General features: G+C 42.2%; 1 protein-coding gene across 2 annotated transcripts in view; it reads right to left on the bottom strand.

Moving 5' to 3' along the window:
* plppr1 (phospholipid phosphatase related 1) overlaps window positions 1-20426 on the bottom strand; it is a 64981-nt gene extending 44555 nt beyond the window's left edge. Inside the window, exons 1-2 of one of the 2 annotated variants that reach the window (XM_030436422.1) lie at window positions 20086-20423; window positions 1947-2056 (exon numbers count right to left, since the gene is read on the bottom strand). In XM_030436422.1, the coding sequence (XP_030292282.1) occupies window positions 1947-2006 (60 nt within the window). In that variant the 5' untranslated portion in view covers window positions 2007-2056; window positions 20086-20423. Of the gene's footprint in view, window positions 1-1946; window positions 2057-20085 lie in introns of both variants that reach the window. The other variant, XM_030436423.1, reaches the window with a different exon arrangement.
* Between the last annotated feature and the right edge of the window lie 4836 nt (window positions 20427-25262).

The raw sequence follows: 25262 nt of genomic DNA on the forward strand, positions 1-25262 counted from the left end.
TTCCCCTGGTCCCATACCCAGTCTGAACCGCTAGCTGCACGGCTAACTGAGGTAACTAGCTAAAGGGCAGCTACAGCTACTAACAGGTGCAATCCCTCTGTGATATGTTACCCACTAATGGTTCTGAGAATGTGGCTGATTCTTAGATTTAATTGAAAATGACTTTCTCTTAAAGCGCAAGTTCAATTTTGGGATGTGTTTCTTAAAATGAAAGCGACCATTGTTATTCCTGTAACTTTATCAATAAAACATTTAAGGTGGAGAAATTGTAACTGCATTGCGTGGCATGACCATTTAATCGGTGCTGCTATATTTGGTGCTGTGCTCGTAAAACTTTCAGAGGGCAGCACCAGTGATATATTGGAAAAAAGTTAGTCTGAAGCCCCGATGGCTGACTGTCCAGAACCAGAAGTTACCATACTTGGATCCATTTGTAAGACAGCTCAGGTCTGCTCTGAGGCACACTGCCTCCACATTTGAATATGGAGTTCAGAGTTTACCACCTAGACAATGATTTGGGGATGCTGTCACCAACATAGTAATTAGTTACCTATTAAATCCCCCTCCGGTTACACATCCTGATTAAACAAATTGCACAGCCGTGATTAGCAACGTCCTACTGAGCATGTCACGCCGAGATCCAGCCGAAGCACTTGAAAGCTGCAAATGAGCGAATTGCTCCATAATGATGACAGGCTGTCCGACAGAAGGACTTTCTACAGGAGCTGAAGGACTTTGCGGTGATTAATCGCGTGTCACAATTCAAACAAACATTTTACAGGAGGACGGTGCTTGAAACGTGTCTGTCTCCACTGTGGTTTGTGCGGTTGTAGCTGCTGCACGGGGCAATTTCTCACATGATTAATGTCTCGCTGCGTGGGAGAGACAGGGACATTTTAATTGAGGCCAAAGGGACGCATAACGTGGCAATCATGGCATCGTGTCTAACTCTTTGTCACAAACACAAATAAGAATAGATGGTGCACCACTTGCTAAACTTTAAAAAGGTGCAGTATGGCGTTTTCTGAAAACAAATTCAAACTCAGAAATGTGATACTTATAATGTTAATGCAAACACAGAAATATCTATAAACAAGCTGTTCTCAAAGGAATATACACTGTTTGTAGCTGGAATGGTGGCAGGGTCTTCCATATTTAACCCTAACCTATGCAAAACCCTATAAAATCAATCAGTGATCCTTCTGATTAAAATCTCTCCCTCAAAACTCCACGTTACCTTTAAAACTACCATTAAAGTACTGCAACTAGCAGAAACTTTTGTGAAAAATTAGAATAGAAATATTCTCAGAGGCAGTTTTGTTCACATTGTTGACATCTGACTAATCAATAACTGCCGATCAGCTCCTGTCTTGACGTCTCAGATGTGAACAGACGCACAGGGCAATAACGTCATTCTTACATAAGGAGCGCGGAGGCAAAAGAGAGGCAAAATGCCACAAGGCTGCTCCACAAGCAGCAAGGTTGAGGCTAAACTCATCCGAGGCTGTTAGGCAGGATATCTCCTCTGAGAAGCGTGTGTGTCTTGAGTGTGTGTGAGAGGGTGTAAAAGAGATGGAGAGAGGGGAGAGAGTACTGCAAGGCGTCCTGAGACATCTCTCTGATTAAGGACTTTCAGCTGACACGGTAATTAAATATGGAGGAGCAGCACAATTCTCACACACACACACCCACACACATGCACACACACATTCGTCTTTCAACTCATTCCAACACTTTACGCCTCGGTTAACTGCGTCTAATTTTTCCAGAGGAGGTCATCTGCTAATGGTTAAACTGCCACACAAACACACTCAAAGTCGTCATGTACATCCCCCAAACCAGGATTAACATTACTGCACATATGCATACACTTTACACTTTGCACAGAAGCGCGCATAATCACCCGAGCACACGCGCACAACAGACACACAAACAAAGCCTCTCACCTCTACAAAGATGAAACATGGTATGATGGAGTAGCTGCGCAGGGTGTTGTTGGACGCCATCTTGTCTCCTGTCGGGAGACTTCTCCTCTCAGGATTCACGGCAGCTCACTCTGTAAAGACGGGAACATCAAGTGTCAGAGATCAGCATCTGATAATGAAAGAAACTAACGGACGCTGATAGATCTGTGTCATTACTGCAGGACGTCTGTGCGAACGCCCCTAACACTGACGGATCACATACAGCTATGAAGTACATTATTATCACAGATTATTACTTTTTAAAGAGATGTCACAATTAGTTGAACTTTCTGATGACTTTTGCTGAACACAAAAACATTAAAGACTCAAAAACAGTGGATGACATTAGGTTGTAGTAGTTGTCATATGCTGTAGTCACATTGGATGGCATTTACTCTGCACAAAGCTGATGAGCAAAGACATCATTATACATTTTGGAGGTTGAGTTTGAAAGGCAGCTCCATCCAACCGTCCATCCAACCCTCCATCCAACCCTCCATTCAGCCATTTGAGCCGCTTATCTCATGTCCCAGTGTCAGAGAAGGACAAGCAGAGCAGCTTGAATGGCCAAAATTCCCCTCTGGGAGAATCCCAAGAACTCCCAGAGCAGCTTGGAAATTCAATCCCTTTGTTGTGTCCTTGGTCTACCCTTGGGTCTCCTCCAAGCAGGGCTGTGACATTAATCGAATTTTATTTTTAATCAGTATCTTGACTTGCAAGGATTACGAAAACAAGATATGGCGATAAAAAAGTTTTTGTTCCACATTCCGTTTCACAGTGATGCTTTAGTTTTGTCTTAGGGTTACAAATCCAGACCATACTTGTCCTTTACAGACGTGCGATTTCATCCTTTCCTGCCAGGCTGTGACATGTGTCAAGTACCCATCAAAAAGACAAGAATTTTAAAAGTTAATATAATAATTGACTAATAATTATAAATGATTAATAGTATGGCTGCAACTAACAATCACTGTCATTATAAAATAATCTGTTTAATGTTTTTATGAATCACTTTAGCTTTTTGTCTTTAGAGTGTCAAGGGAATTGTGCGAAATGCCCAAGCATAAGTTTCCAGAGCGGTGACAGGTAACGTCTTTTTTTTAAACTTCTTAACCTGCTTGAACACAAGTAGAGAACTAAAAGTTATTTAATTTGGTGTAATATAAAACAGCAAATCCTCATATTTAACAAGCTGGAACCAGAACAAGTTTGCTTGACCTGAATTTATCTTACGTCATTTGATAAATTAATTAAAGGACACATTTTACGCTGGTTTTAATTTTAGGTCGCTATCAGAACAGGTTTACATGCTTAAAAATCCATTTTCTCATTCTGTCCAGGAAAAGCATAATAGGTCTCCTCTGAATAAGTAATTGCACTACTTCCTTTAGCTCAATGGGATACAAGTCAAAGAGCCACCAGGGCGCATTGGGCTGATCCGGGCTTTGTTGACTGGCTGGCTCCCTGATACAGATTTAATCGTCGGCCTATAATTCATCAAAGTATCTGCCGAGGCGCGTCACACTGAGGCTGAGGAAAGTCTTCACGCTGTGCTTTCTGTTAACTTGATTCTGATGTTGAAAGATTTTTGCTCTGCAGAGATAGATCTGATCTCCCACTCACTCAAACACAGTATCTTTTGCTGCTTCCACTCTCCTCCTGTCACCATGTTTCACTGCATTTTATTACGGCTTTCTAATTTTCACAAACAATAACACGTAATTTCCCAATAGAGAATTGTGTGCTCATTAGAGTGAGAGTGGGCATCAAATAGAAATATGTAGTGAAGAGGAGTCCATAGGATAAATTGCCCCGATATTTGCTACTTGGGCTCTAGACACGGATGAACTGGCTCGTCAGTCACTAGAAATTATAGTATCTGCTGTTGTAATGGCTGATTCATTGGTATTAATCATCAGAGACGTGACCCCTTGCCGATACTTAATGCTCATAAATGTGTTACAGGGCTCTGATTGTACTTAATTTGCATCTGAAGAGTAACGTTGTGCCGGATTTGAGCACTCACTCTTCCTACTGTGCAATTCTGAATAATGAAAGGCAGCGTGTGTGGAGAGGAGGAGGTTTGTTGTAGAGCCAAGCTGGAAAGAAGAGGAGCAGCGGACTGATCCAAATTCTACATTTAAAATGTTTGTTTTTTTTCCGACCATGCCTTTTTTCCCCCTTGTGTACCAGACAGTGAGCTGTCCTTGAACACTGGCTGCCCATTTGAGCCCCATGCACAGAAGATTATGTCTCCGTCGAAATATGAAGATACCATATTTCAGCTCAGATGCTGACAAGATTACCACCTTTGTCGCGGCTTTGTACACAACGGCCAAATAGCAGCTCACAACCCCTAAAAAAAGGCTGTTTTTGTGATAAACATTCTTATCTGAACAAAGCGGCGCAAAATTCGACAAAAAATCCAGGACAAAAGAGTGAGGCTGATAACAAGGATCACAGCAGCAGTCAGAATCTCACACAGGAGGCGATACCAGTGTTAACAAGACAAATCTATTTCCAACTTGATAAATAACCAACTTTTAGACACATGTAGGTGGGTTATTTTTACTGCAAATGCCTCTCAGTGCACTAGGTATATATAGTGACACAGTAGACTTTTATCCTGAGTAACTTGTTTGTCCATAAATCCACGACATTTCAGCTCCAAAGTCAAACTGGAGAGTCAGTAGATAAGTCAGATATACATTGAGCAGAATGGAATATCTACAACAAGATTACTTTAAAGGAAAACATTGGTATCCCTGCGACAAATCTCGTACATGTACACTCACAATTGCTTCTTCAATTAGCAACAGTCAAGTACTGACTTGAAGTGTTAAGGTAATAGTTACCCGTTTTAGGAAAAACACTAATTCAAGACCTTGGGGAGGGTCAGATGAACAGATTGAAGCCGCCCTCTTATTTGTCCATTCACTAGCTTACCATTAATCTATAATGGTTTATACACTTAGCTAATTAGCGTATCTTAGAGCAAATTACTGGTAATTAGCTTAAATCAAGCTTGGAGAAACAACAACTGGAAGCAGGGGGAAAACAGCTAGCTTGACTGCGTTAAGGTAGTGAAAAAACAAACTACTAGCGCCTCTTAAGGTGATTTTGAGTCAAGGCTGATTTGATTTCAACTGCTGCTAGCTGTAGCGGTACATGTAGTGTAATGAGACATGAGAGCTGTATAAATCTCCACAAATTCTCGCCGTGAAAGCACATTACCCAAAATAGTTGCTTTGAGGGTCAACACTGAGGGGCTGTAACAAGTCTCTATCAATCTGCAAAAGCAATGATACAGAAATACAATTCCCCGTCAGATTGCTAAATATTATCAATATGTAACTTCTCAGTGGTTCAATCCAGGAGTAAGTTGCTTTGACTCCACATTGCCTGTAGTTTTCCATACGCTCAAGGTTTGTATATTTTCTTGAATTCGTTATGGAAGCCCAAGGTGAGCTTTCCTGAACATTTTAGCTTTCCTTGGACATATTTAGAAAGGTAGTTAGCCTTTCCAAATAGCAAAAACATGTCTTGCAGACATAGGCACGAATTACGTTCCCTTGAGATCCAAATGTAACTTGTTTTTGTCAGTCCAAAATCAGCAAGGCATGTGTGCCAATACTGTTGTTGAAAACATAAAGGGCATGCCCATAGTACCAAACTGTCATGTAGGACTGTTCTAAGTCATTGCTTCTTCTTCGACGGATTTTAACTTGTATGATGTCACTATTCAGTCTCCATAACCGGACATTTGATCATCACAGAAACATTTGTTCAAACTCTTTCCCAGCTGAACCATGAGTACGTTGATGCTCCTCTACAAATGTAGAAATAAACAAACTACTAAATATTAAATCAAAACAAACGCTTCAGACTAGTTGCTGCTATTGAAACCGCAGCGACAGCAATCATTAGCAACACCATTAGTACAGTTACTTGCAACTAGTAGACTAGTAGATGCAACTGAACACCTCACATGAAGTTCTAACGGAGGAAAACGCTTCTGAAACTCTCATCCAGATCTGAAACCAAACACTTCAACCTCACTGAGTCATTGGATGCAGGCAGGCAGCGATGTTGGCAGGTCTAATCAGTCCCTAAGTGCCTGTCCCATCTCATTTACCACTCAATCCAGGCCAATCAACTCCACATTACATGGAAACAATCTGACCATCAGTCGGATCTCGAAGCATTTCACTCAGTGGAGTAAAACGTTCAGCAAAAGTGTGGCACCTTAAATTTTAAAAACCTGTATATGTGTGACTTCAGGTGAAAGAGCCGCAGAATTTACACTTAACATTAGGTAAATGTTGATGTATCACTACAGAGTTGGCAGGGACTCACTCTCCTGTTCAAGGGCACTTCAGCAGGATGGATAGCCGTCCGGGGGACGTTGAACTAAGGTTTTCCAGTTGATGTATGGTCTCACAGTTCACCCGACCTGCGAGCAGCCACCTGAAAAGTCTTACACGCCATGTAAATTTAATTGCTTTCCGTAAATCTATATTTTTTAAAAAAAGAGACGCTGCTGCTGCCAGACATCCAGGCGATCTGTCTCAGTGCACATTAAGAGTGTCATCACCCTCCAGTGACTCAGTGACTTTTCAGATTAAGGCAGGTGGAGAGGCATCAGCTACAGAGAGGAAATTGAGTAGTCGGACTTGTAATGTGATGAAATCCCCCCCCCCCCCCCCCCCCCCAAAAAAAAAAAAAAAAAAAATTTAAATGGCCATACTAATCACATTTACACTGTCATACTTCCGATACTCCAGAATATGTGTCTCTCTTCTTCCCTCAGCCACCAACAGGAATTGAATTATTCATCATTTCTGCAGCTTGCTCGGCTGAACCGTGATTTTAATCAAGCCAGTCAAATGGAAATGTAGTCAAACGTGATTTTTATTTTTGTGGAAAATTTGATTCGTTTGAGTAATACAGAGCGCTGTCTCCTATACATACAGTGGTAATGAGGAAGAGATTAAAGCTGCAGAGGAGATTATTTCCTGCATATTACTGGCTGCAACTTAAACTTTGGACCTTCTGGGGAAAAAAAACGGTATAATTTAAATCAGGCATGTTCGCCCTTTTGGTTTAGTTCATTTGGGCTGGTGTGATAGTTGCCAATCAAACTCTTGCACGGACGAAACAACTGGACTGACACCACCTACAGACATTGGCGTTCTTGATCTGTTTCCAAACCTACTCTTGGGCTATATGTTTGTGGTGCCAAAGCAAATGGAGCAATCACAGGAACTTGTTGGGAGTAGGAGCAAGATTTTAGCCTGGACTAAAACTTCTATCTAGCCTCAATCCCATTTCCAATTCTTATCCCACCCCCTTGTTTTCGAGCACACCCTTGCCCCCCAGAACAGAGTAAGAAGGGCTAGTGATTGAAATCTACCCCTACGAAAATGGACAGTCCTTCAAGATCTTTATTTGTCAACCAGTGAAGCAACCGGACATTTTCAACATGGCGTCTTCAGTTTTGTAGATTTCTCTTGTGTTAGTGTGGCGATCCTGGTTTTATAGCAATGCCATTTGCCAGTTATCTGACAGGGACAGAAAAGCATGGACACTCACAATTGGTTCACAACTTCATGCTATCAGTCAAGTCATCATATAAAAACGAACTCTGATTCCTCAGCCGACCACTTGACTTCCTGTAAAAAGTTCTTTTACACTCGTGATCCGAAACAATGATCTGAAGCTCAATTCTGAGGCTGTTCTGTAAATAGTTTTCCAAGAAATAATAACTACAGCAGGTTTAAATTAACGACTGCTGTTGTGTACCACCCCCTCCCGGTTTAATCACCAAAGACAGACATGGATAGAGATAATTTAGTTGGTTGAACAGATACAGATAAAGGTGTGCCCACTCATCCCTAGCACACAGAGTGCATATTTACCACTAGGCCACCAGACAGCCCAGCAAACAGTACTCACATATCGGCATAGATCTTCTGAGATCAATAAAGTGTTAGAGAGGGAAAATAGAGCTCTGTTGTTCCGGTGCCTTCTTATTGCATTCTCCTCATCATAAAGTTGGTGAAACACAGAGGGACACACTATTATGTTACAAGTTTCCTTTTTATCGTCGTGTGTCCACCTGCACATCATTATTCAGAACCGAACCAATGGCGTATATGAGGTCCAGTTCCATGCAGTACAGGATTGCAGTCACCAAAGCTGCCCAGTAAGTGAGTTCCCTGTAAGTTCATACAACATTACAGGTACGCAAATTATGTAAAACTGATTTAAAAGTACTGCATTTCAATTTTTTACATTGGTTTTTACACCGATTACATTATTATTCCAGATCAAGCAGTTAAACTTCGAGGCAAAGAGGTCTTTCATAGCGTAGTGACGACATACATTATTTTCAATGAAGAAGACAAAGTATCAAGGCTGCATTTTTTTTTTTTGCCGTAACATGAGGAAATATAGTGAACTGAAATAGTGAGAGTTTGTGATTTGTTGTATTGCCTTGAAGAGTGGGTTCAAACTTTAAATCTTTGGAGACATGCAATCTAGTTTGGAGGAAGACTCAAAAAAACTGTGCAGTTTGAGCTTTTATTTTGTCTTCCTCTGTGGGCAATGCTTCAGAGAGAATAGACAAAAAAAGATGGCAATTTGACAGTTGGACTGTGAGCTTGATGATTTGACTGCAGGCTCTGTGACAGATGATACGAATCAGAAAAATTTAAGGGGGCCGCGCTCAGCGTCAAAGAGTTTACACCACATTCATTTATTTCTCACTCACCACAACAGCCTCGCAGCTCTGAGAAGTCACGGAGCTGAACAATTGGACCTCGTCGCAGTAAAGTCTCAACACGGTTTCTCTTTTCCTCTCGCCTCGGGACACCACCGTTTCAAAAGAGGTTCCTGAGATCATAACCAAGGAGCACTTTTCTTCCAATTCCAAGAGCCAGTTAATTACAGTCAGATGAAAGGTGATCAGATCGTCTTCCCAGAGGCGAGCTCATCAAACGAGCAGCCCGCAGGCCTTGTCAGGATTCATCAGTATCTCCTCTCCACTCAGCCAGCCTGTGATGACTTTGTCTAGACTTGACTGCTCTCCTCTCAGGGACGGCAAGATGGGACTGAAATATTGAGCCCAGAAATATCACCTGATTGACCACCTCCTGGTCTCCAGCTGAGTTGTTCTGAATGTGGCTAAACACTCCCAATGACAGAGTTGGTGATGGATTTGGGACTCGTTACGCATGGAAAGACAAAATGTTACCCGTCATTATCACTGCCAACATGGTGGTGGATCAGTCCTGTGCCCTTCTCTCCTATGGTACTTGAACAGAGGAGCCTCAGTAATTGAAATACCAGCATTTTAAGGTTGAACTGGCAACTGCTCGTACAATTTGGACCTTTGAACCAACCTGGATGTGCTATGATGCCTTGTATGAGAGGAAACTATCGCTGAAACATTCAAACAATTAATATTTTTCATTCAGTTATCGAGCTACAAAACACAGCACACACAACTGATTTTTACCCGTCAAATGTGAGGTTTGGCTCCCTTCCCTGTTTCAAATCAATGTAAATTGAATATTTCAGGGGTTTTGGTCTGCTGATTGGTCATAACAAGCAATCAGAACTTGCCACTCTAAGACGAGCTATGCCATTTTATAGATTCATTCAATCAAGCAGTAAATGAAAACATTAATTTTTAAAATAAACTGCAGACCTGGAGAAAACCGAGGAGGTGAAAAACATCTCTAAAAACTTCCAAATACAGTTTTAATGTCAGCTTGAAGAAACTGTTTGACATTTGGGGGAATGCAGTTATTCATTTTCTTGCTGTGATTTAGACAAAAAGATTGATACCACACTTGTATATATTCAGGGTAAGTATGACATTACAGCCAAATGGCTAGTAAGCTTAGCTTAGCATAAGGCTCAAAAAGGGTAAACAAACAGCTTTGTCAAAGAGTTGGAAGGTTTGCCTACAAGCACCACTAGGGCTTTTAAATGAACATGTCATATCTCATCTGTTTAGAGTCAACTGTGTGGACACCTTGAGGCTGTCAGGCAATCGGCCACGTAACCCCCATTAATGAACATAAACCACACATTGTTGTTTTTACAACAAATGAGATCAAACATGTTCATTTTGATCTCTAGAGGTGCTGGTAGATGGACTTTGATTACCTTTGAACGTTTTTTATGCTAGCAGACCGACAGACTGCTAGCTGGAGTCTTATATTTAATGGAAAGACATGAGAGTGCTATCAATTCTTATCTAACCATCAGCAGGAAAGTGAAGAATCATTTATATTTTATTTTTACAAATCAAGACAGAATATAGTGCATGACCAATTTAAGACTATTCTGTAAAAAGACAAAACAGGCTTAGATTAATCATTGTGATTGGCAATTACAGACCTGTTGTGCTGTTTGTCATAATACCATAGCTGTCTCCATTGGTTTATGCAGAGATGGTTGCCATGATGCTCCTGTTTATTGTTACCAAAGTGCTCTGCGCAGTTACAGCACCCTGAAATTAGGCTATTTTGGGTTGTTCTGCAGGAAAACCCAGAAACATGTTTCGCTGGGAAACATGCCAACACAGCATGCCGGTCTGTGTCCAAAACTACCCTGCAGCATTGTTGTGGCTTTTTATTTGAAAACAGAAAGAAATCAAGGTTTTGGATGCTGAAAATGCCCCCGCTGTCACCAATTTATTATCATTTATTTATTTATTTATTCAACCCTTAGAGACCATAAATCAAGACTTATTCCTGAAATCACAACTGAGGAAAAGGTTCACGGCAACAAGGTATACATCTAATTTCTAAGTCTTCATATTCTGCCTGCACAACAGTGCACACACTGTTTCTCACAGACACAGAGCTGTCCCATGGCTACCACTCTTGCCAACAGAGCATCTTTGTTTCTATAAATAGTCAGTTTTCATACTTCCCTGGTGGCTTTCTTTAAAGAGATTTGTGGTAAATCAATCTATTTCTTCCGTAGAAAACAATACTGATGGGTTTTCTCACAAAGCATTTGTTGACAAATCAGCACTAAACATTCAGCGCATTTGGCTGCATTGGCTTTGTTCCGGTTCGATGTTGAGAAATTCGTAGGGCAGACCCTGGATGGAAGGGCCGCGTTCTGCCATTAAATCGCCGGGCTGTGATAAACTCCCTCCATCATGCACATGCACATGTATCTGTGCGTTAACATAAAGTAACATTGTCATCTTTCCTCTCCCGGCTCCCCTCAGAGAAAATCGGACAGGACAGTGACTCACAGCTGATAGAGCAGAAGGAACAGGAGGATGAGAAACAGAGAGAGAAAGAGACAGAGAAGACATGAGAAAGACAAACAGAGGAGGGGGCAAAGATAAAGCGAGGCTAAAATCCTGTTTAGATTGATGGTTCAGTTGAGCGGAAAGAATCTTTGCTACCTCTTCTGGGACATGCTGCTTGTCGTATTCAGCTAAAGTCTGAAGTAAAGTCTTCATAAATGGTTTTTCTGTTCTTCCTGGCAGCCACAGTACTTGGGCGCCTACACATATCACACCTTTCATTTGCATATGGCAAGTCAGGGTTCAACATCCAGTATATGAATTTTACAGATCCACACTGCTGCCTACATTTTTCAAACCGGATATGCTCATACTGTAATCCAGTATTATTCATTTTGTTTCTTTGCAAACAAAGTAAGAATCAATTACCAGCGCATTTCCTCTTTGCAATGAAATTGGGTAAACAAAGTGAGCAGAGAAAATGTTACAAATGCATAATAAACACAGGTCTACTGTTGACAAAACGCACTGATTACTGATTACAGTACAGAAAATGTCATTTGGGCAACCCAGGCCACAACCTAATTCACTTTTCTAAAGAGTAAATGTTGCCCTACCAAAAATATTCAACAACTTCGTCGGCGTTGGCGATCAAATCTCATTTACTCAGTGCAATGACACGCAGATGGTGCAGAGGCAAAGCACTCATTCATCCCCACAGAGACTCGGGTTCAAGCCCTCAGATTGGTCACGCATTCCAACAAACACAATTCGTTGCAAGTGTCCGGCTGTCAGAAGCTGGTGAGGGATCACGTCCTTGCAGTTAGTTGGATGGGAAAAAAATACACTAAATACACTGGCAGACCCACAATGGACAAATTTAGTCATAACACAACTACAACTCTGCTGTCAGAGCTCCTGATGCATTACGGGTAATGTAGGCATCAGGTTCAGACGCAAAAGAAGAATGTGTGGAATAAAAATATATCTCTGGTTCTCTTTTCATATATTTTTTATTACAGCATGTATCATTCTACTACGTAGCAGCTTTTACATGCACCCTGTTTCCTGGTTAGGATCAAGTACCTTGTTTATGTAAACGTGGCATCTTGGTTAATGCCGTACCACTGTTTTGCGAAACCCATGTTAAGCTAAGCTAAGCTATGCTAGTGTTGTCATGATTTAGATTCTAAATTGAAAATTGATCGAGATTTCAGTTTTGATAATTTTTGTAGTTGTAGTTGTTGTCAGGCCATTTAAACCAGTGATCTGTTGATCTTTACAAATCCAAAGGCAAGTCCAGCGATAGCACAGACGTCTGACAGCTGTACTACCTGAAGTACTCCAAGTACTTAAACCAGGATACTGTATAACCACCTTTTTCCCAGTTTTTGAACATGGGGTTGAGATGTGGAGAGGTCAAGATTATCCTGCAGGCCGACAATCAGAAACCTGGATACCGTGATGTATGTGCACTTAACCATCAATGCTATAGGCGTGCAATGCTAAATCAGTGGTATACTCTGGGCCACTGGTTTTGAAAACATGCTGTGTGTCTCTAATTCACGTTAAATGGTTGTTTTTTGGAGATAATAATGAAAGCAGTGCTCATCGCAATGGAGCTCAGTGTCTATTTCCGGCCCTACCACCACACAAATTCTAAATTAAAGTTGTGTTATCTGCGTGCCGGCTCCGATAAGAAAGTAACATTGCTTTTGGAGTCACTTTTTTTTTGCGTTTCTGACACAAAGCTGAGCTGGAAAATCCACATAACATCTGACAACGGCACGCAGCAGAGGACACGGCAATGTCAAACACAGAGACAAGTAAGTTGAGATCAGAAACAGAGCAAAGTTGTGAGTAAAAGAGGATCAGGAATATCCTTTTAGAAAGGAAACCAAAACTTCTCAAACTAAAAAAGATCCCCCTGAGACGGACGCTGAAGTGAGAGAGAGGAGCGGAGGAGATATTAAGCTTGTTTCTTCAAAAGCCAGTAACCAGCAACACGCTCAGAGATACGGACTAAAAAGTCTTCAAACACATGTCTAAATTACCGCGTACCAAGGTTTTTTATCAGCTGCTGACCTGAGTTTCACCTCCGAGTCTTTTTCCTTTTTCCTGTCGGTTGGTGGACTTTGACTCTTAAGCTCATTTTAGCGCATCGAGGCCTTGATCATTCATGCCCCAATGTCATACCTCTATCTGCTCGTGAATCACCTTTGTCACTCTCACTAAAAACTCCCTTGAATAAACACAGTGGTGCTGTGAAATCTCAACGGGGTCAACGCTTTTCCTATTTTCAATTCTGGATCGAGCTTCCTCCTTCAGCACAATCCACTTTTATCGACTCATTGTTGATTGTTCCTACGGGGGCTTAAGGCTAAATTGGATTATAAATATTGTATTAATCCTCAATTAGATTCTTAATAATTTATATTTAAAACCCACGGCTGCAGTCGTGCAGTGAATTCATCATAGCAGGAACGCTGGTTTTTGGCTCTGCATCCCAACAAATGCCATTAGTAAACAACTGCAAATGCTCCAGGTGTATTTGCATATGTATGAATGTAAATTTGTAAGTTGGGAAAATGCATTTACACGAGCGCTCCGAGGCTTCTTCAACAGTGTGCATGTGTGTGTGTATACGTGCATCTGTGTGTGTGTGTGTGTGTGTGTATGTGTGTGTGTGTGTGTTTCACGCCGTGCGTTCAATGCTGAATGATGCTGTGCAAGTTTCTCTCATGCTGACTTGTAACATCTCCAGAATTCGCTCTATATTTAGATCAAACAGCCTCTTGATCTCGGAGTGTTCAGCTATTTTTCAGCCCAATAACTGCCATCAGAACCATCGCAGCCCCATCCTCCTGATCCAGCTTGAGATAAAGACGTCTTCCCCTCCTGAGAGCTCTCAATAGTCCTACAGCGGCATGCTAGTGCGTTTCCCCCCCCCCCACACACTCGTTTAATTCAAGTGCAAGTCAAGAAAGAGTACGTTCCAGGTTGTCTTATAGGAGCTGGTTTGTACTTTCGCTTTTGTAATGTCACGTAAAGGCAGAGCTTATTAGTAATAACGCAACAACTGTCTGCATGCTAGAATTAAGGGATACTGTTGATGATCTGCTCCTATCACTTTATGCCTCTAAAGGACACACATATCATAGAAGACACATATATTTACTCACTGAACTCAGTTCAGTTCATCTACTCTTCACAAATAAAATCAATAATGGATCTCTGAAACATCTCCAAAGCTGCTGGAGTTACCTTCGAACCAGCCAGTCATCTGCAGGCTGCCGGTAAACTAGCTGAGTCATCTTCGGCTTATTGTGAAAGGGTTGGGTATCGCAGTTAATGCCTTTGAGTTCAAAGGTCGTATTGAATTTTTGATTTAGAGTCTAACGTGTGACATCCCTAATGCTTAGATTTAAACACGCTTACAAGCTAACATCTTATCTAAAATGGCTCGGAATGAAAACAAACTAGCTTTACAAGCCAAAGATTTTAAAGAAAAAAAGGTGTTCAGACACACACAAACTGAAATGTTTGTTCATAATTCACACATAAGTTGACCACGAGACTATTTGAGTAGTCTGTGTTTACCAGTGTATCAACTGTTCAATCATTAGCTGCAGGTAGCATGCTAGCTAGCTAACACACCAGTTGTGTCAGTGTATTTGCATGACAGACTTCACCAGACACTGGTGACAGTTCTTTCTGTAATCTCTCTCTTGTCCTGCTACATTTATAAAGTAGATTCATAAAGGAAGGAGATGAACAAACATATAGAAATATAAATTCCTGACTGCGTCTTTGTTTCATGTGATGTTTAATCTGCTTCTTATGATGCCCTTGTGCCTCTTTTTCTGAATCGAAAATTCATCCGAGTGAGATTTTAATTTTGGTCGTCGAAATCAAAAGCAGGATCAGTGATTCTCCCTTTATTTTTTTCCTCTCTCCACCCCTGCCTTCTTGCACACATGTGAAGAAAATAACACTTCAAGGACAACTCAGCGAGCTCAACGTTAGCCTGCAGCTGCACTTCCAGATGGAGTATCAGAGATCCTGTATTGTGTTGTTTGGGAAAAGAGGGTTAACTTGTGGGGAAATAACTGAACTGAGCAGAAATTATAACACTGCCAGAGGTATGGGACAGATTTGAGAAACCGAACTTTGTAACTAACTTAATTTCTGTCTTTTGTTGTATAAGAAGTGATAACTGTAGAAATTAGTAGGCTATAATAAAGAATTTGCAGTAATTTTCAATGCAAATGAATATACACTTTTACTAAAAGCCACAAATGAGGTAGTGTAGCATTGACAATTCATTACCAAAACCAAAAAAAAAAACAGTTCAATTATACATTTAAATATACTCTACTTCACCAAACAAACATTTTCAATTAAACTGCTGATCTGTTTTTACAACTAATAAGTAAACTGGCTATTTCAAATTCCTCCTTAACATGGTCAGTGACCATGGATAAAACATTTCTAAAAAACACAACCGGGGCTCACAGCCAGCAGGGCAATTTGGCTGCAATTTCAAGTATTTCTCCATTTACTCGCATTCCCATTCTGAGTAATTATATACACGCGTCTGGGCTGAGAAGCTCGCGCTGCATTCTGGCACGCTACGAATACTGGGTGCGCTTGTGTATTCGAGCCAGCAGTGCGCCACTTTTGCCTCGCATTTATCAAGCATCCTTGTAAATATAGATGTTTAGCCGCATTAGCCGCTGCTCAATTGTCTGGCTCCTGGCAAAAAGAAGCAAAGAATAAAAAATATTCGTGAGGTGCTGCCACTGCTCCCGTTCCTCCTGCTCCTCTCTGACAGCGTATCACCTGTACGAATCAGCAGCCTTCTTCTTACAGATAAAGAGAGGTCCACTCAGCCTCCGGGGGCGGGCCTTATCTCACCTCAGGGCTAATCACTCCCAGGGCACATCACAGTGACAGATCTATTGCACAATCAGGACACCCCCCACTGCATTAATACCACTGCCCCCACATGTAGAAGTAATCAAATACCAGCCAGGGGTGGACCATGGAAAGGGTTTATGTGTGTGTGTGTGTGTGTGTGTGTGTGTGTGTGTGTGTGTGTGTGCATGCGATCAATAAAGAGTCTCCGGTGTGGGAGTATGGGAGGCGTTGGATATCAGACGTGAGTTCAGAGGTCACCCCTTCCCGCGGCTTCACTACTATACGTCCGTCTGGCGTTTCCTCTCAACAACACAAGACATCTGCCGGCGTCTCCCTGTAATTATCATCGTTTCTAACACATTTTTTTTCGGGAACAGCACCTTTTCCGCGAATATCATTTTCTTTATTTACCCCCCACCCATGTGTCAAGTGCGCCGGAGCAGCTTTGTGCATCTGTGGCTCCAGACAGCAAGCGAGAAAATAAAATTCATATTTGTTTGTGTATCCAGTTCCACCGCTGCTTGGGAGACATGTCACTTTTTCACCTGCGAGGCTTCTGACGCGCTGCTCTCCGCGTGAAGAGGTAATCATACATGAGAGCCGGGTTTCATTTTGACAATTCTCGCGGGACGCTCCATTCTGCTGCTAGCAACCTTCACATAGTCCTTAAATGCCGATCAAGAGTGATAAAACGAGCATATAGCGCTATAAGATCTCGCCCGGCGCAGCTTTATTCTGAGAGCTGGGCCTCGCAGGGATGAATGTGGCCGGGCTCAAAGCACACGGATGGCACGGAGATATACGGTAGGTGTAGCAAATGATTTGAAAGACTACAACGAAAATATTCATGTTTTCTCCAGGAGCCGGAATGAAGCAATAAATCATAACTAACCTGAATGATGAAGAAAAATGGGACAAAAAACAGGTAGAACAGCCAGTTCACACCAAAGAGGGTGACTGCTGCATAGAGCATCAACATTGAATAATGAGGCCATTAGTTGATCACAAGAAAACTATTCTGATAACCCATTAATCATTTCAGTCAGTTTCTCAAGCAAAAATATCTTACATTTGCTCCTTCCGGCCATGTTAACGTAAGGATTTGCTGCTTTTCTTTGTCAGCTGTAACAGTAAATGATAGCCTCAGGGATCTGGACTGTTGGGTGGACAAAAGAAGCAATCTTAAGACATCACTTTGAGCTCTAGGGGGAATATTTTGGACTTTTTATAGACTGAGCGTTTAGTCGATTAAAGGTACACTGTGTTGTTTCGGAGAAGAAAATTAAAACTCTAAATTTCAATCTCAGGGAGGTAATAAGAAATAACTAAATAAACAAGCTGTTCTCAGAGGAAAATAAGGTCACAAAGGTGGCAGGGTCCGCCACACATGAACAAAGTAATATACTATGAAATGGTGTTGTCATTTAATGTCAACGAGAGTGTGTATATTTGGTTTGTTTGTTAAAAATAAAAATAAAATAATCACTCAAACTCAAAGATCTTTCTCTTCTGATTCAATTGTCTTCCCCAAAAACGACACAGTGCACCTTTAAAAGGGGCTTAAGCAAGTCATTAGTTTATGTTAGCGGACGTGAGCCACCATTGCACACGTGGATAAACAATTATTAGACCACTGATGAACTTGTATCAACTAAAACAAAATGCAAATACAGATTTGTTTTGTTTTGCTTTTTGCCGTGAATAAAAATGGACAGAAACTAAGAATTATCAAAGGACTGAAATGTGACCAGCAGTGACACATTCTTGTACGAACACAAAATCACATAATCACAGTGGCTCCATTTGCATGCTTATTACGTTTCCACCATTATTCTGAGTATGATACTATTCAGAATTTGATGCGGGTCATTGTCTACGGCCAGCTCTGTGCACTGCAAACAAACCAGCCAACAGTTTGCATAGCTGACGTAGGAGGAACACGCCTGCTTACTAACATTATGAAGGACTTTTCAAGATTCATCAACAGTGTTTTAATATGATGTGCATCATAACGCTAGCCTAGAGAATGTCCGCCTGCTCAAAAAGCAAGAATATTAGTGGAATAGTCACTTTCGTTAGCCACGTAAACGTAGGAATATAGTGTCCCTGCAAACGAAGCCAGTGCTGCCTGATAAATCTGAGGCGATGTCGACCTCAGTTGTGATGACTCATGAATAATGATTTGTTGAGCAGGGGGTCAATGGGGGCCACATCAGAACCACTCACGCTACCTATGACGCCAAAGGCGAGCATCACTTCTCTATATCATCGCCAGGCGTGATGATGTCAGCGTGACCTCAGCCTGTTTGGTCGTCCGATTGGTCAGAAGAGACGTGAGTTTTCAAGGAAGGGGCAAAACCCTGGGACCTTTTCACACATGCACTCACTTCTGTGGAGGTGCATTTGCAAACCCAACGACACACACACACATGCCGCCTGAACACAGAGGAGAATGGCACGGCGGGAGCGTGCCAAGAGGTATCTCGCATTCAAACGGGGCGCCGCTGACAGCCAAGCACGGTCTCACCTGATGCCCGGCCACCTGCCATCTGTCTGCTGAATAATACCACTCGCCTGCTCCACTACAGGGACGAGTCTGAACACACCTGTCAAATATAAAAAACACACAGAGCAAAACGCGCTCACACACACACACACACAGAAAGAAAGAAAAAAGGGTTGCAGCTACAAACAGCTGGCAGAGATATGTGCCTCTCAGGGTGGGTGACAGGAGGAGGGTTCAGCATGAGTCCGAGGCGGCAGAGGAGACCCTGACTCATTAGAGAGCAGATTTTTCAGACAATGGATCAGGGCGAAATTGACTTCTGCTACAGCGAGGGTCCGGTAACCATTTGGTGAGCGGTCTGCTGGGCAAATCAGCTCATCCGCAGCGCCTCTGAAACTGCACGTTTGCGGGCTGCATTTGAATTTTTTTCCCCCTTCTAAAAACTGCACTGAAGCTCACAGAAATACACATTTTCCCATCCTTTTTTCGCCCTGTCTGATACCAGAGAGCAGCTGCACCATGAGGTTTCGTATTTCTCGCAACAAAGAAAAAAAAAGCCAGCATTTTACACCAGAAGCTGGTGACATTACTCCCAAACGTGTCTTGCGCTTTTCTTTCAGGAAGGTGAGCTTTCTTCTGTTCAGTGCCAAGGCCAGGCTGCTGCTGCTGCTGCACATGCATCTGCTCTGTGAATATGATGATAGGAGCAGCAATCAGAGGGAGGCTGATGACACCTCTGCACTGAATCCATTTCAAGGTTACACTAAACCGCTCATCAAGGCGCCTTAATAAGCATGGGATTTGAGTCTTTCAGCCCCTGTGAAAAGGCATCAACTGCGCCGTGCGTGTCTAGGGGGGCTGGTTGAGGAGGGACATCCACCCTCTGATGTGATGTTGGGGGGAGGGAGGGAAGAGGAGGAGGAGGAGGGGGAGGAAGAGGGGGGACGGGCCACATTTTCCTCGCTGGACTGGAGACACATTCGCTCGGCAACGAAAGGCGACACAATTTGCACAGATTTTTTCGAAACACCCCTCCACCACCACCACCCAAATGCTGTGAACGCGGGACGCGGCGCAGAGACGCGCGGTAGCCCCCACACACACAGAACCGTGCCTTGTAGGGGCGTTAATAAGCGCTGGAGGGCGGTCACTGTTGCTGCCAGAGAGAGACAGGTGTCTGTCCAAATACCGACATCGATCCTCTCCGATCATCACAAACACCGTTCCCGGCGCACACGCCGTCTCCAGCGCGCCCCCCCGGTCCGCCGCATGTATCGGGGCTCCCGCGTTCTGATTAGATTAGGGTCCGAACTTGCCTCAGCAACAGACAATAGCAGCGCACACCAACACACACTCGCACACAAAATCACAGTCCCGTTTCCTCTTATTTTATCACACACACACACTCACACACTTACCGCGATGGGATGAAGCAATATTCCAGAGAAAAGGCGAATCCATTAAAGGGAGAGAAAGAGGAGAAAGGACGCCGTGAGCAGCTCTCCCACTACTACTAGTACTACTACTCCATCGGCTGAGCCAAGCCGCCGCGCGCTGCCTCGCTCTCTGTCGGGTTGTGATGGGGATCACGCAGCGTGTGAGCGCGTGAGGATGGATGCTGTGCCTCGTCGGGGGGCGGGGACAAGACGCGTAGCCGGGTCCTCTGGAGCGTGCTGGATTCTGTGTAGGGACCTTGTGTTACAAGCGAGGCGGCTGTCTAGCCCGCATATTCTCTGCCGGCTCGCCCTACAGACCCCCCAGCTCCTGCAGGGACGCCACCGGTTTTTGTTTTTATCTGTGCGCGGTGTCTTTACAACCCTGCTTCATATTCACGGAGCTGGACAAGGCAGAGGGTTTGCTGAGTGTTGATGTGAGACACTGAGGGTTCATACTTGAACCAACACTTAGATCTGAGCCGAGATTTTGTTTTTATTGATTTGCCAATTAACTGTTTCCAATCATAATAACTCTCAGTTAAATGGCACACTTAAAAGGACATTATGTAGTTTTTGGAGAATTGATATATTTACAATTTTGAATGAATGAATGAATACATATTTATTGATTTATTTCACAACTGAATAATAAACAAGCTGTCCTCAGAGAAAAATAAGGTCCCCAGAACACGGGGTAGACAGAAAGGTGGCAGGGTCCGCCACATATAAACAAAGTAAAGCAGTATGAAATCGTGTTGTCCTTTAAGGTCAGTTTGTTTATTCAGTTTGTTTAGGCATAAAAAAAACTTTTCTTCTGATTAAAACTTTCCTCCCAAAACTACATAGTGCACCTTTAAACATTGGTAAATTGGAAACAATACAGAGAAGATTAGCATGGTCACCTGTGCATAGATTTAAGTCAAAATAATCTTCAAAATAATTTTTTTTTTTTTTGTAGCATTGATTTTAAAAAGGTGAGTAATGAAGGTACTCACGTTAGTTAAAATTGACAAGAACCCAATGAAGCAACGTAATCGAAGAAACACAATCTTTGGTTTAAATAAAGAATTTACTCTCAAAGACATCTACAGTGAGGTGTGTGATTGGCCAAAAAAGCCATACTTTGATATTAGTTGGTTTAGTTGGCTGCAGATTTCAACTAACTGACCACCCCAGGTCTCTCCCTCCTTACAGTCACCACTACAAACATAAGAGGCCCTCTTTGGAGCCCATCCTTTCTGTGCTACTGTAAAAACATGGAAGTGCAAAATGGTGGACTGTGTGATACAGAAGGCTCAGTCTAAGGTGACAAAAACTCAATTCTTAGTTTCAGGTAATTAAACATAAATGAAAAGACAAATATGAAGATTATATTGAATTTCTGACCATTAAAAAATAATGCAGAAGATTCTCAGGCCGATGAGCCAACAAAACAGAACAATAACAAGAATTAGTGACCTCCACCAAGGAGATTGGTGGTTTTGGCTGGTTTGCCAGCAGAATTACACAAAACTACAGAACAAATTTCCACAAAACATGGATGGAGGATGGGTCTCAGCCCAGAACAGATCCCATTAACGTTTGGTACAGATTCAGATAAAGTGATGCGTCCAAGAATGTATTCGCACTTTTCGAAGATCAACCATTTTACTTGATTACCAGGTTTGTAATGCTCTCACATGGTAATGTCAGTCTCTCCACCTTGGTTCCATCAACACTCCAACCGAGTGTGCAGAATCTTTGATTTAGATTTAGAAAACATAGCAAACCCAAATGTATGGCTTAATAGACATATTAACAATATCTCCGAGCCATGTCACTCTCAACTTACTCATTGTTTACTTCTTTTTAAGGACACTGTGTAGGATTAAAACCTCTCTGAAATGTAAAGTATTTGTCCCAAGGACACCAAGAATTAACGTGACAGAATCAACAAAAAGACTATGCTTATAGTGTATACTGTATGAATATACATTGTATACAGTTTTCTTCATCCACCTCATGCTCTACTTTATTTCATAAAATATCTTACCTCAAAGGACGGTCTAAATCTACAAACCCACCTCTGTGACCCGACTAGTTGTAGCATTAGCGCCATGAGTGCCCTGCTGCCAAAACTGGGACAGACACGTTGAAGTGAAGCCCATCTCTGCTACAAGAATTTACTGAAGAAACACTGGTGTGTTCAGTGATCTAGATTCAGGCAGCACGCTACATTACACTCTGCGCTCAGGCAGCCCCTCTGCCAATCCTTGGCTTTTTCAGCTCAGTTCTTCTTCCCCTCTCTCCTCCCCTTGTCTCTCATCTGTGGCCTTCAGTCACATTAACCAAACTGAGCAGAAAAACTGATGTTACTGTAGAATCGGGAAGTGTGCAGTCAGCAACAGTTTTAATTAACAATAGTGCTGAGGAGGTCTGAAGACGTGGTTGAAGATTTGGGTACTAAATTTAAGGTGTTGGACTGGATCTTAACGAGGGCAGTGGAGGCCTAGAGGACCGGGCTTGTGACTGGAGGGTTGTGAGGTATACATTTCCAGATTATCAGAGCAAAATGGCATGGGACAGGAAGTGAAAGCATACTCTTACTTAAATAACTGCCAAGGTACCTCTAATGGCTCGAGGCATTCTGTCTAATAGCAGAAGATGGATATATCTATGGATATTTGGGTCAGTTCTGTTTCTGCATAAATGTGAATGTGGGGAAGGAGCACCCACTTCCGATGTTATGGAGGAATTCGGAACCTAAATATCAGACATGCATAAATAGAGACCAGAGGACTGTCAGATCTGGTCAGGATAGACCAGGTGATGATCACGCCAGGTTCAAAAAGCGGTCTACCTGAACAAACAGGTTCATCTGGCCCACATACTGCGTTGAATGATGGCACTGAGCGTTCCACTCCTGTCTGACAGCGCTGAGCATCTTTTCCTTAAAGGTCCAATGTGCAGGATGTCGTAGCATCTGCCGGTGAGGTTTGGAAAAACGCAAAAAAGCCCTCCTTTGAGCTTGTGTGTGGTTTGTCTACTGTTAAAACATTGTGGTGCAACATGGTGACCCCGCTCCTTCTGTAGATATGAAAGTCTCGATCCAAAGTAACAAAAACACCACGATACTTAGTTTTGACTGATTATACAATGATGTAAACAGAATAACGATTATATTCCATCTCTGCCATTAAACCTTCCTAATTCCTACACACTGGACCTTTGAAATATAGTCCCTCTAACTACTTTAGACCTAAACCAACTCAGACTGTATCAGAATCAACAAGAGTCAACAAAAAAGGAAGAATCACGACAAAATCTTCTTCTAGACTATACATTTCACAAAAGGTGAGATGAAAATGCAGTCTACTTTGCACCACAGTCATTTTGCTTGCTGCTTTGACTAAAATAAACAGTCTGAATACTTCCTGCGCCAGTGTTTCAAAAAACACACTCTATATGGTGATTATGATGCATCGTGCAATCAGAGCTGACTCGAGTCCACTCTGGTACTAGACACGCTGATGCACGGACCCAACAGCTGCACCAGCGCGTCATATTTTGCCTTGCACTGTAGATGCACCCTTTGATTTTTTCAGATGATAATGCATCTATCCATCGTACTCTTTTTCACGTCAGCGCTGTTTACATGCTCCGCGAGAAGAAGCAGCAGCGAGTCGTCTGTCGAGAAAAGTTAAATACATTAGTGTCTCAGGCTCACTAGGGGATGAGGGCAGGGGGGATGTTTTGGAAAAACTCCGGTTCCCAAGGTTCTCCCACTGGAAGGTCTGTCGTGGGAAAGATTCATCAAGTTGTTTGTGTTTATAAATATTTTGATGGCTCTCTCTCTCAGCAGAAACTCTTTGCTCGCTGAACTGAATGTGCTGCTCCTGTATGTTGATATTCAGATGGATATTCTGCCAGGGTATTCTGTTATACTGAAATTTCTTTTGTTTGCCAACCAATGGTGAGATACTGAAGAATGTGAACGACCTGCGAGGACGAAACATAAAGACGAGGTCGGCTGAGTCCAGCTGCTTTGGACGTCAAGAAAGATGTGAAATAAGCAAGCATAATTTCTTGTGCCAGATGCACAGGATCCAGCTTCTTGGGAACAGCTGACTTCCTGTTCTTTTTTTTTTCCTCTTCTGCTCCACGGTGCCCTGAGCTTAAAAAGAAAGACTCGAGAGCTCACCCATACAGCTGCAGTCTTGATAGGTTTGAAAAGGCTTGTTGACGGGAGGGAACAAGTACATAAACAGCTTAGCATAATGGAAGCATGCACAAGGGCACTTCATACCTGTTGGCATTCCTGGAAATGTAAGTAAAATGATCCTAAACCCCCAACCCAGTCTAGCACAAAGTTAATTAAAAGCTGTTATCAAAGGCATGGTCTTTTGTAAATGTCAGAAGCATTTTTTCAGTATGTTTTCAAGCGCTTCTGGCATTAATCTATAGTTTGAACACACTGAATTATTTATCTATTTTTCTCACTTTTATTTTTCAACATTAAAATAAGCCTGCAGGTGACCTGTAACTACCCATATTAGCTGGAAAACACAATGACTCCACATCATGTAGTCTTACATGGTCCAAGGTCAAATTAGATAACAGCATCACTGAAAGTGAATATCTAACACACATTTTTCGAAGCAAATGTGAAGAAAGGGCTTTTTTTTTCTCTCCCTGCCTGAGTTACAGAGGCAAAACCTCATTATGGTTCTTTATCTCATTCATTATTTACATTAACTTTGTACATATAACATAGTGCTTAAGCAGAAAAACAGCCTATTCAAAGAGCAAAATGCATACAACTACATAAACTTGCATAATACATTTTTGAAATTTGAAATCACATTGGCTACATGATGCATCAGTCATCAGGAGGCTGGTGTGTAAGTTGCTCAGGAGAGAGGAAAAAGGAGAGAGAGTGGGTAATATGTCTGCATGATCACTTGTTGACTGTTGTAGGCTTTAGAGCGGGCCTAGACACACCTGAGCTGTCAATCCTACAGGATAGGACAGTGTTTGTTGGAGTTTAACTCAATACACGTCACCCAGACACCTTATTGGTTGCAAAATAATTTTCAGTTGATTGTATCTTGCTTGTGTGTTTTTATGTTGAAATAGTTTGCATGAGTAGAACTGGCTATACTGACTATACAACTAAATTG

Source organism: Sparus aurata, chromosome 12 (assembly GCF_900880675.1).
Source record: "Sparus aurata chromosome 12, fSpaAur1.1, whole genome shotgun sequence".
Lineage (NCBI taxonomy): Eukaryota > Metazoa > Chordata > Actinopteri > Spariformes > Sparidae > Sparus > Sparus aurata.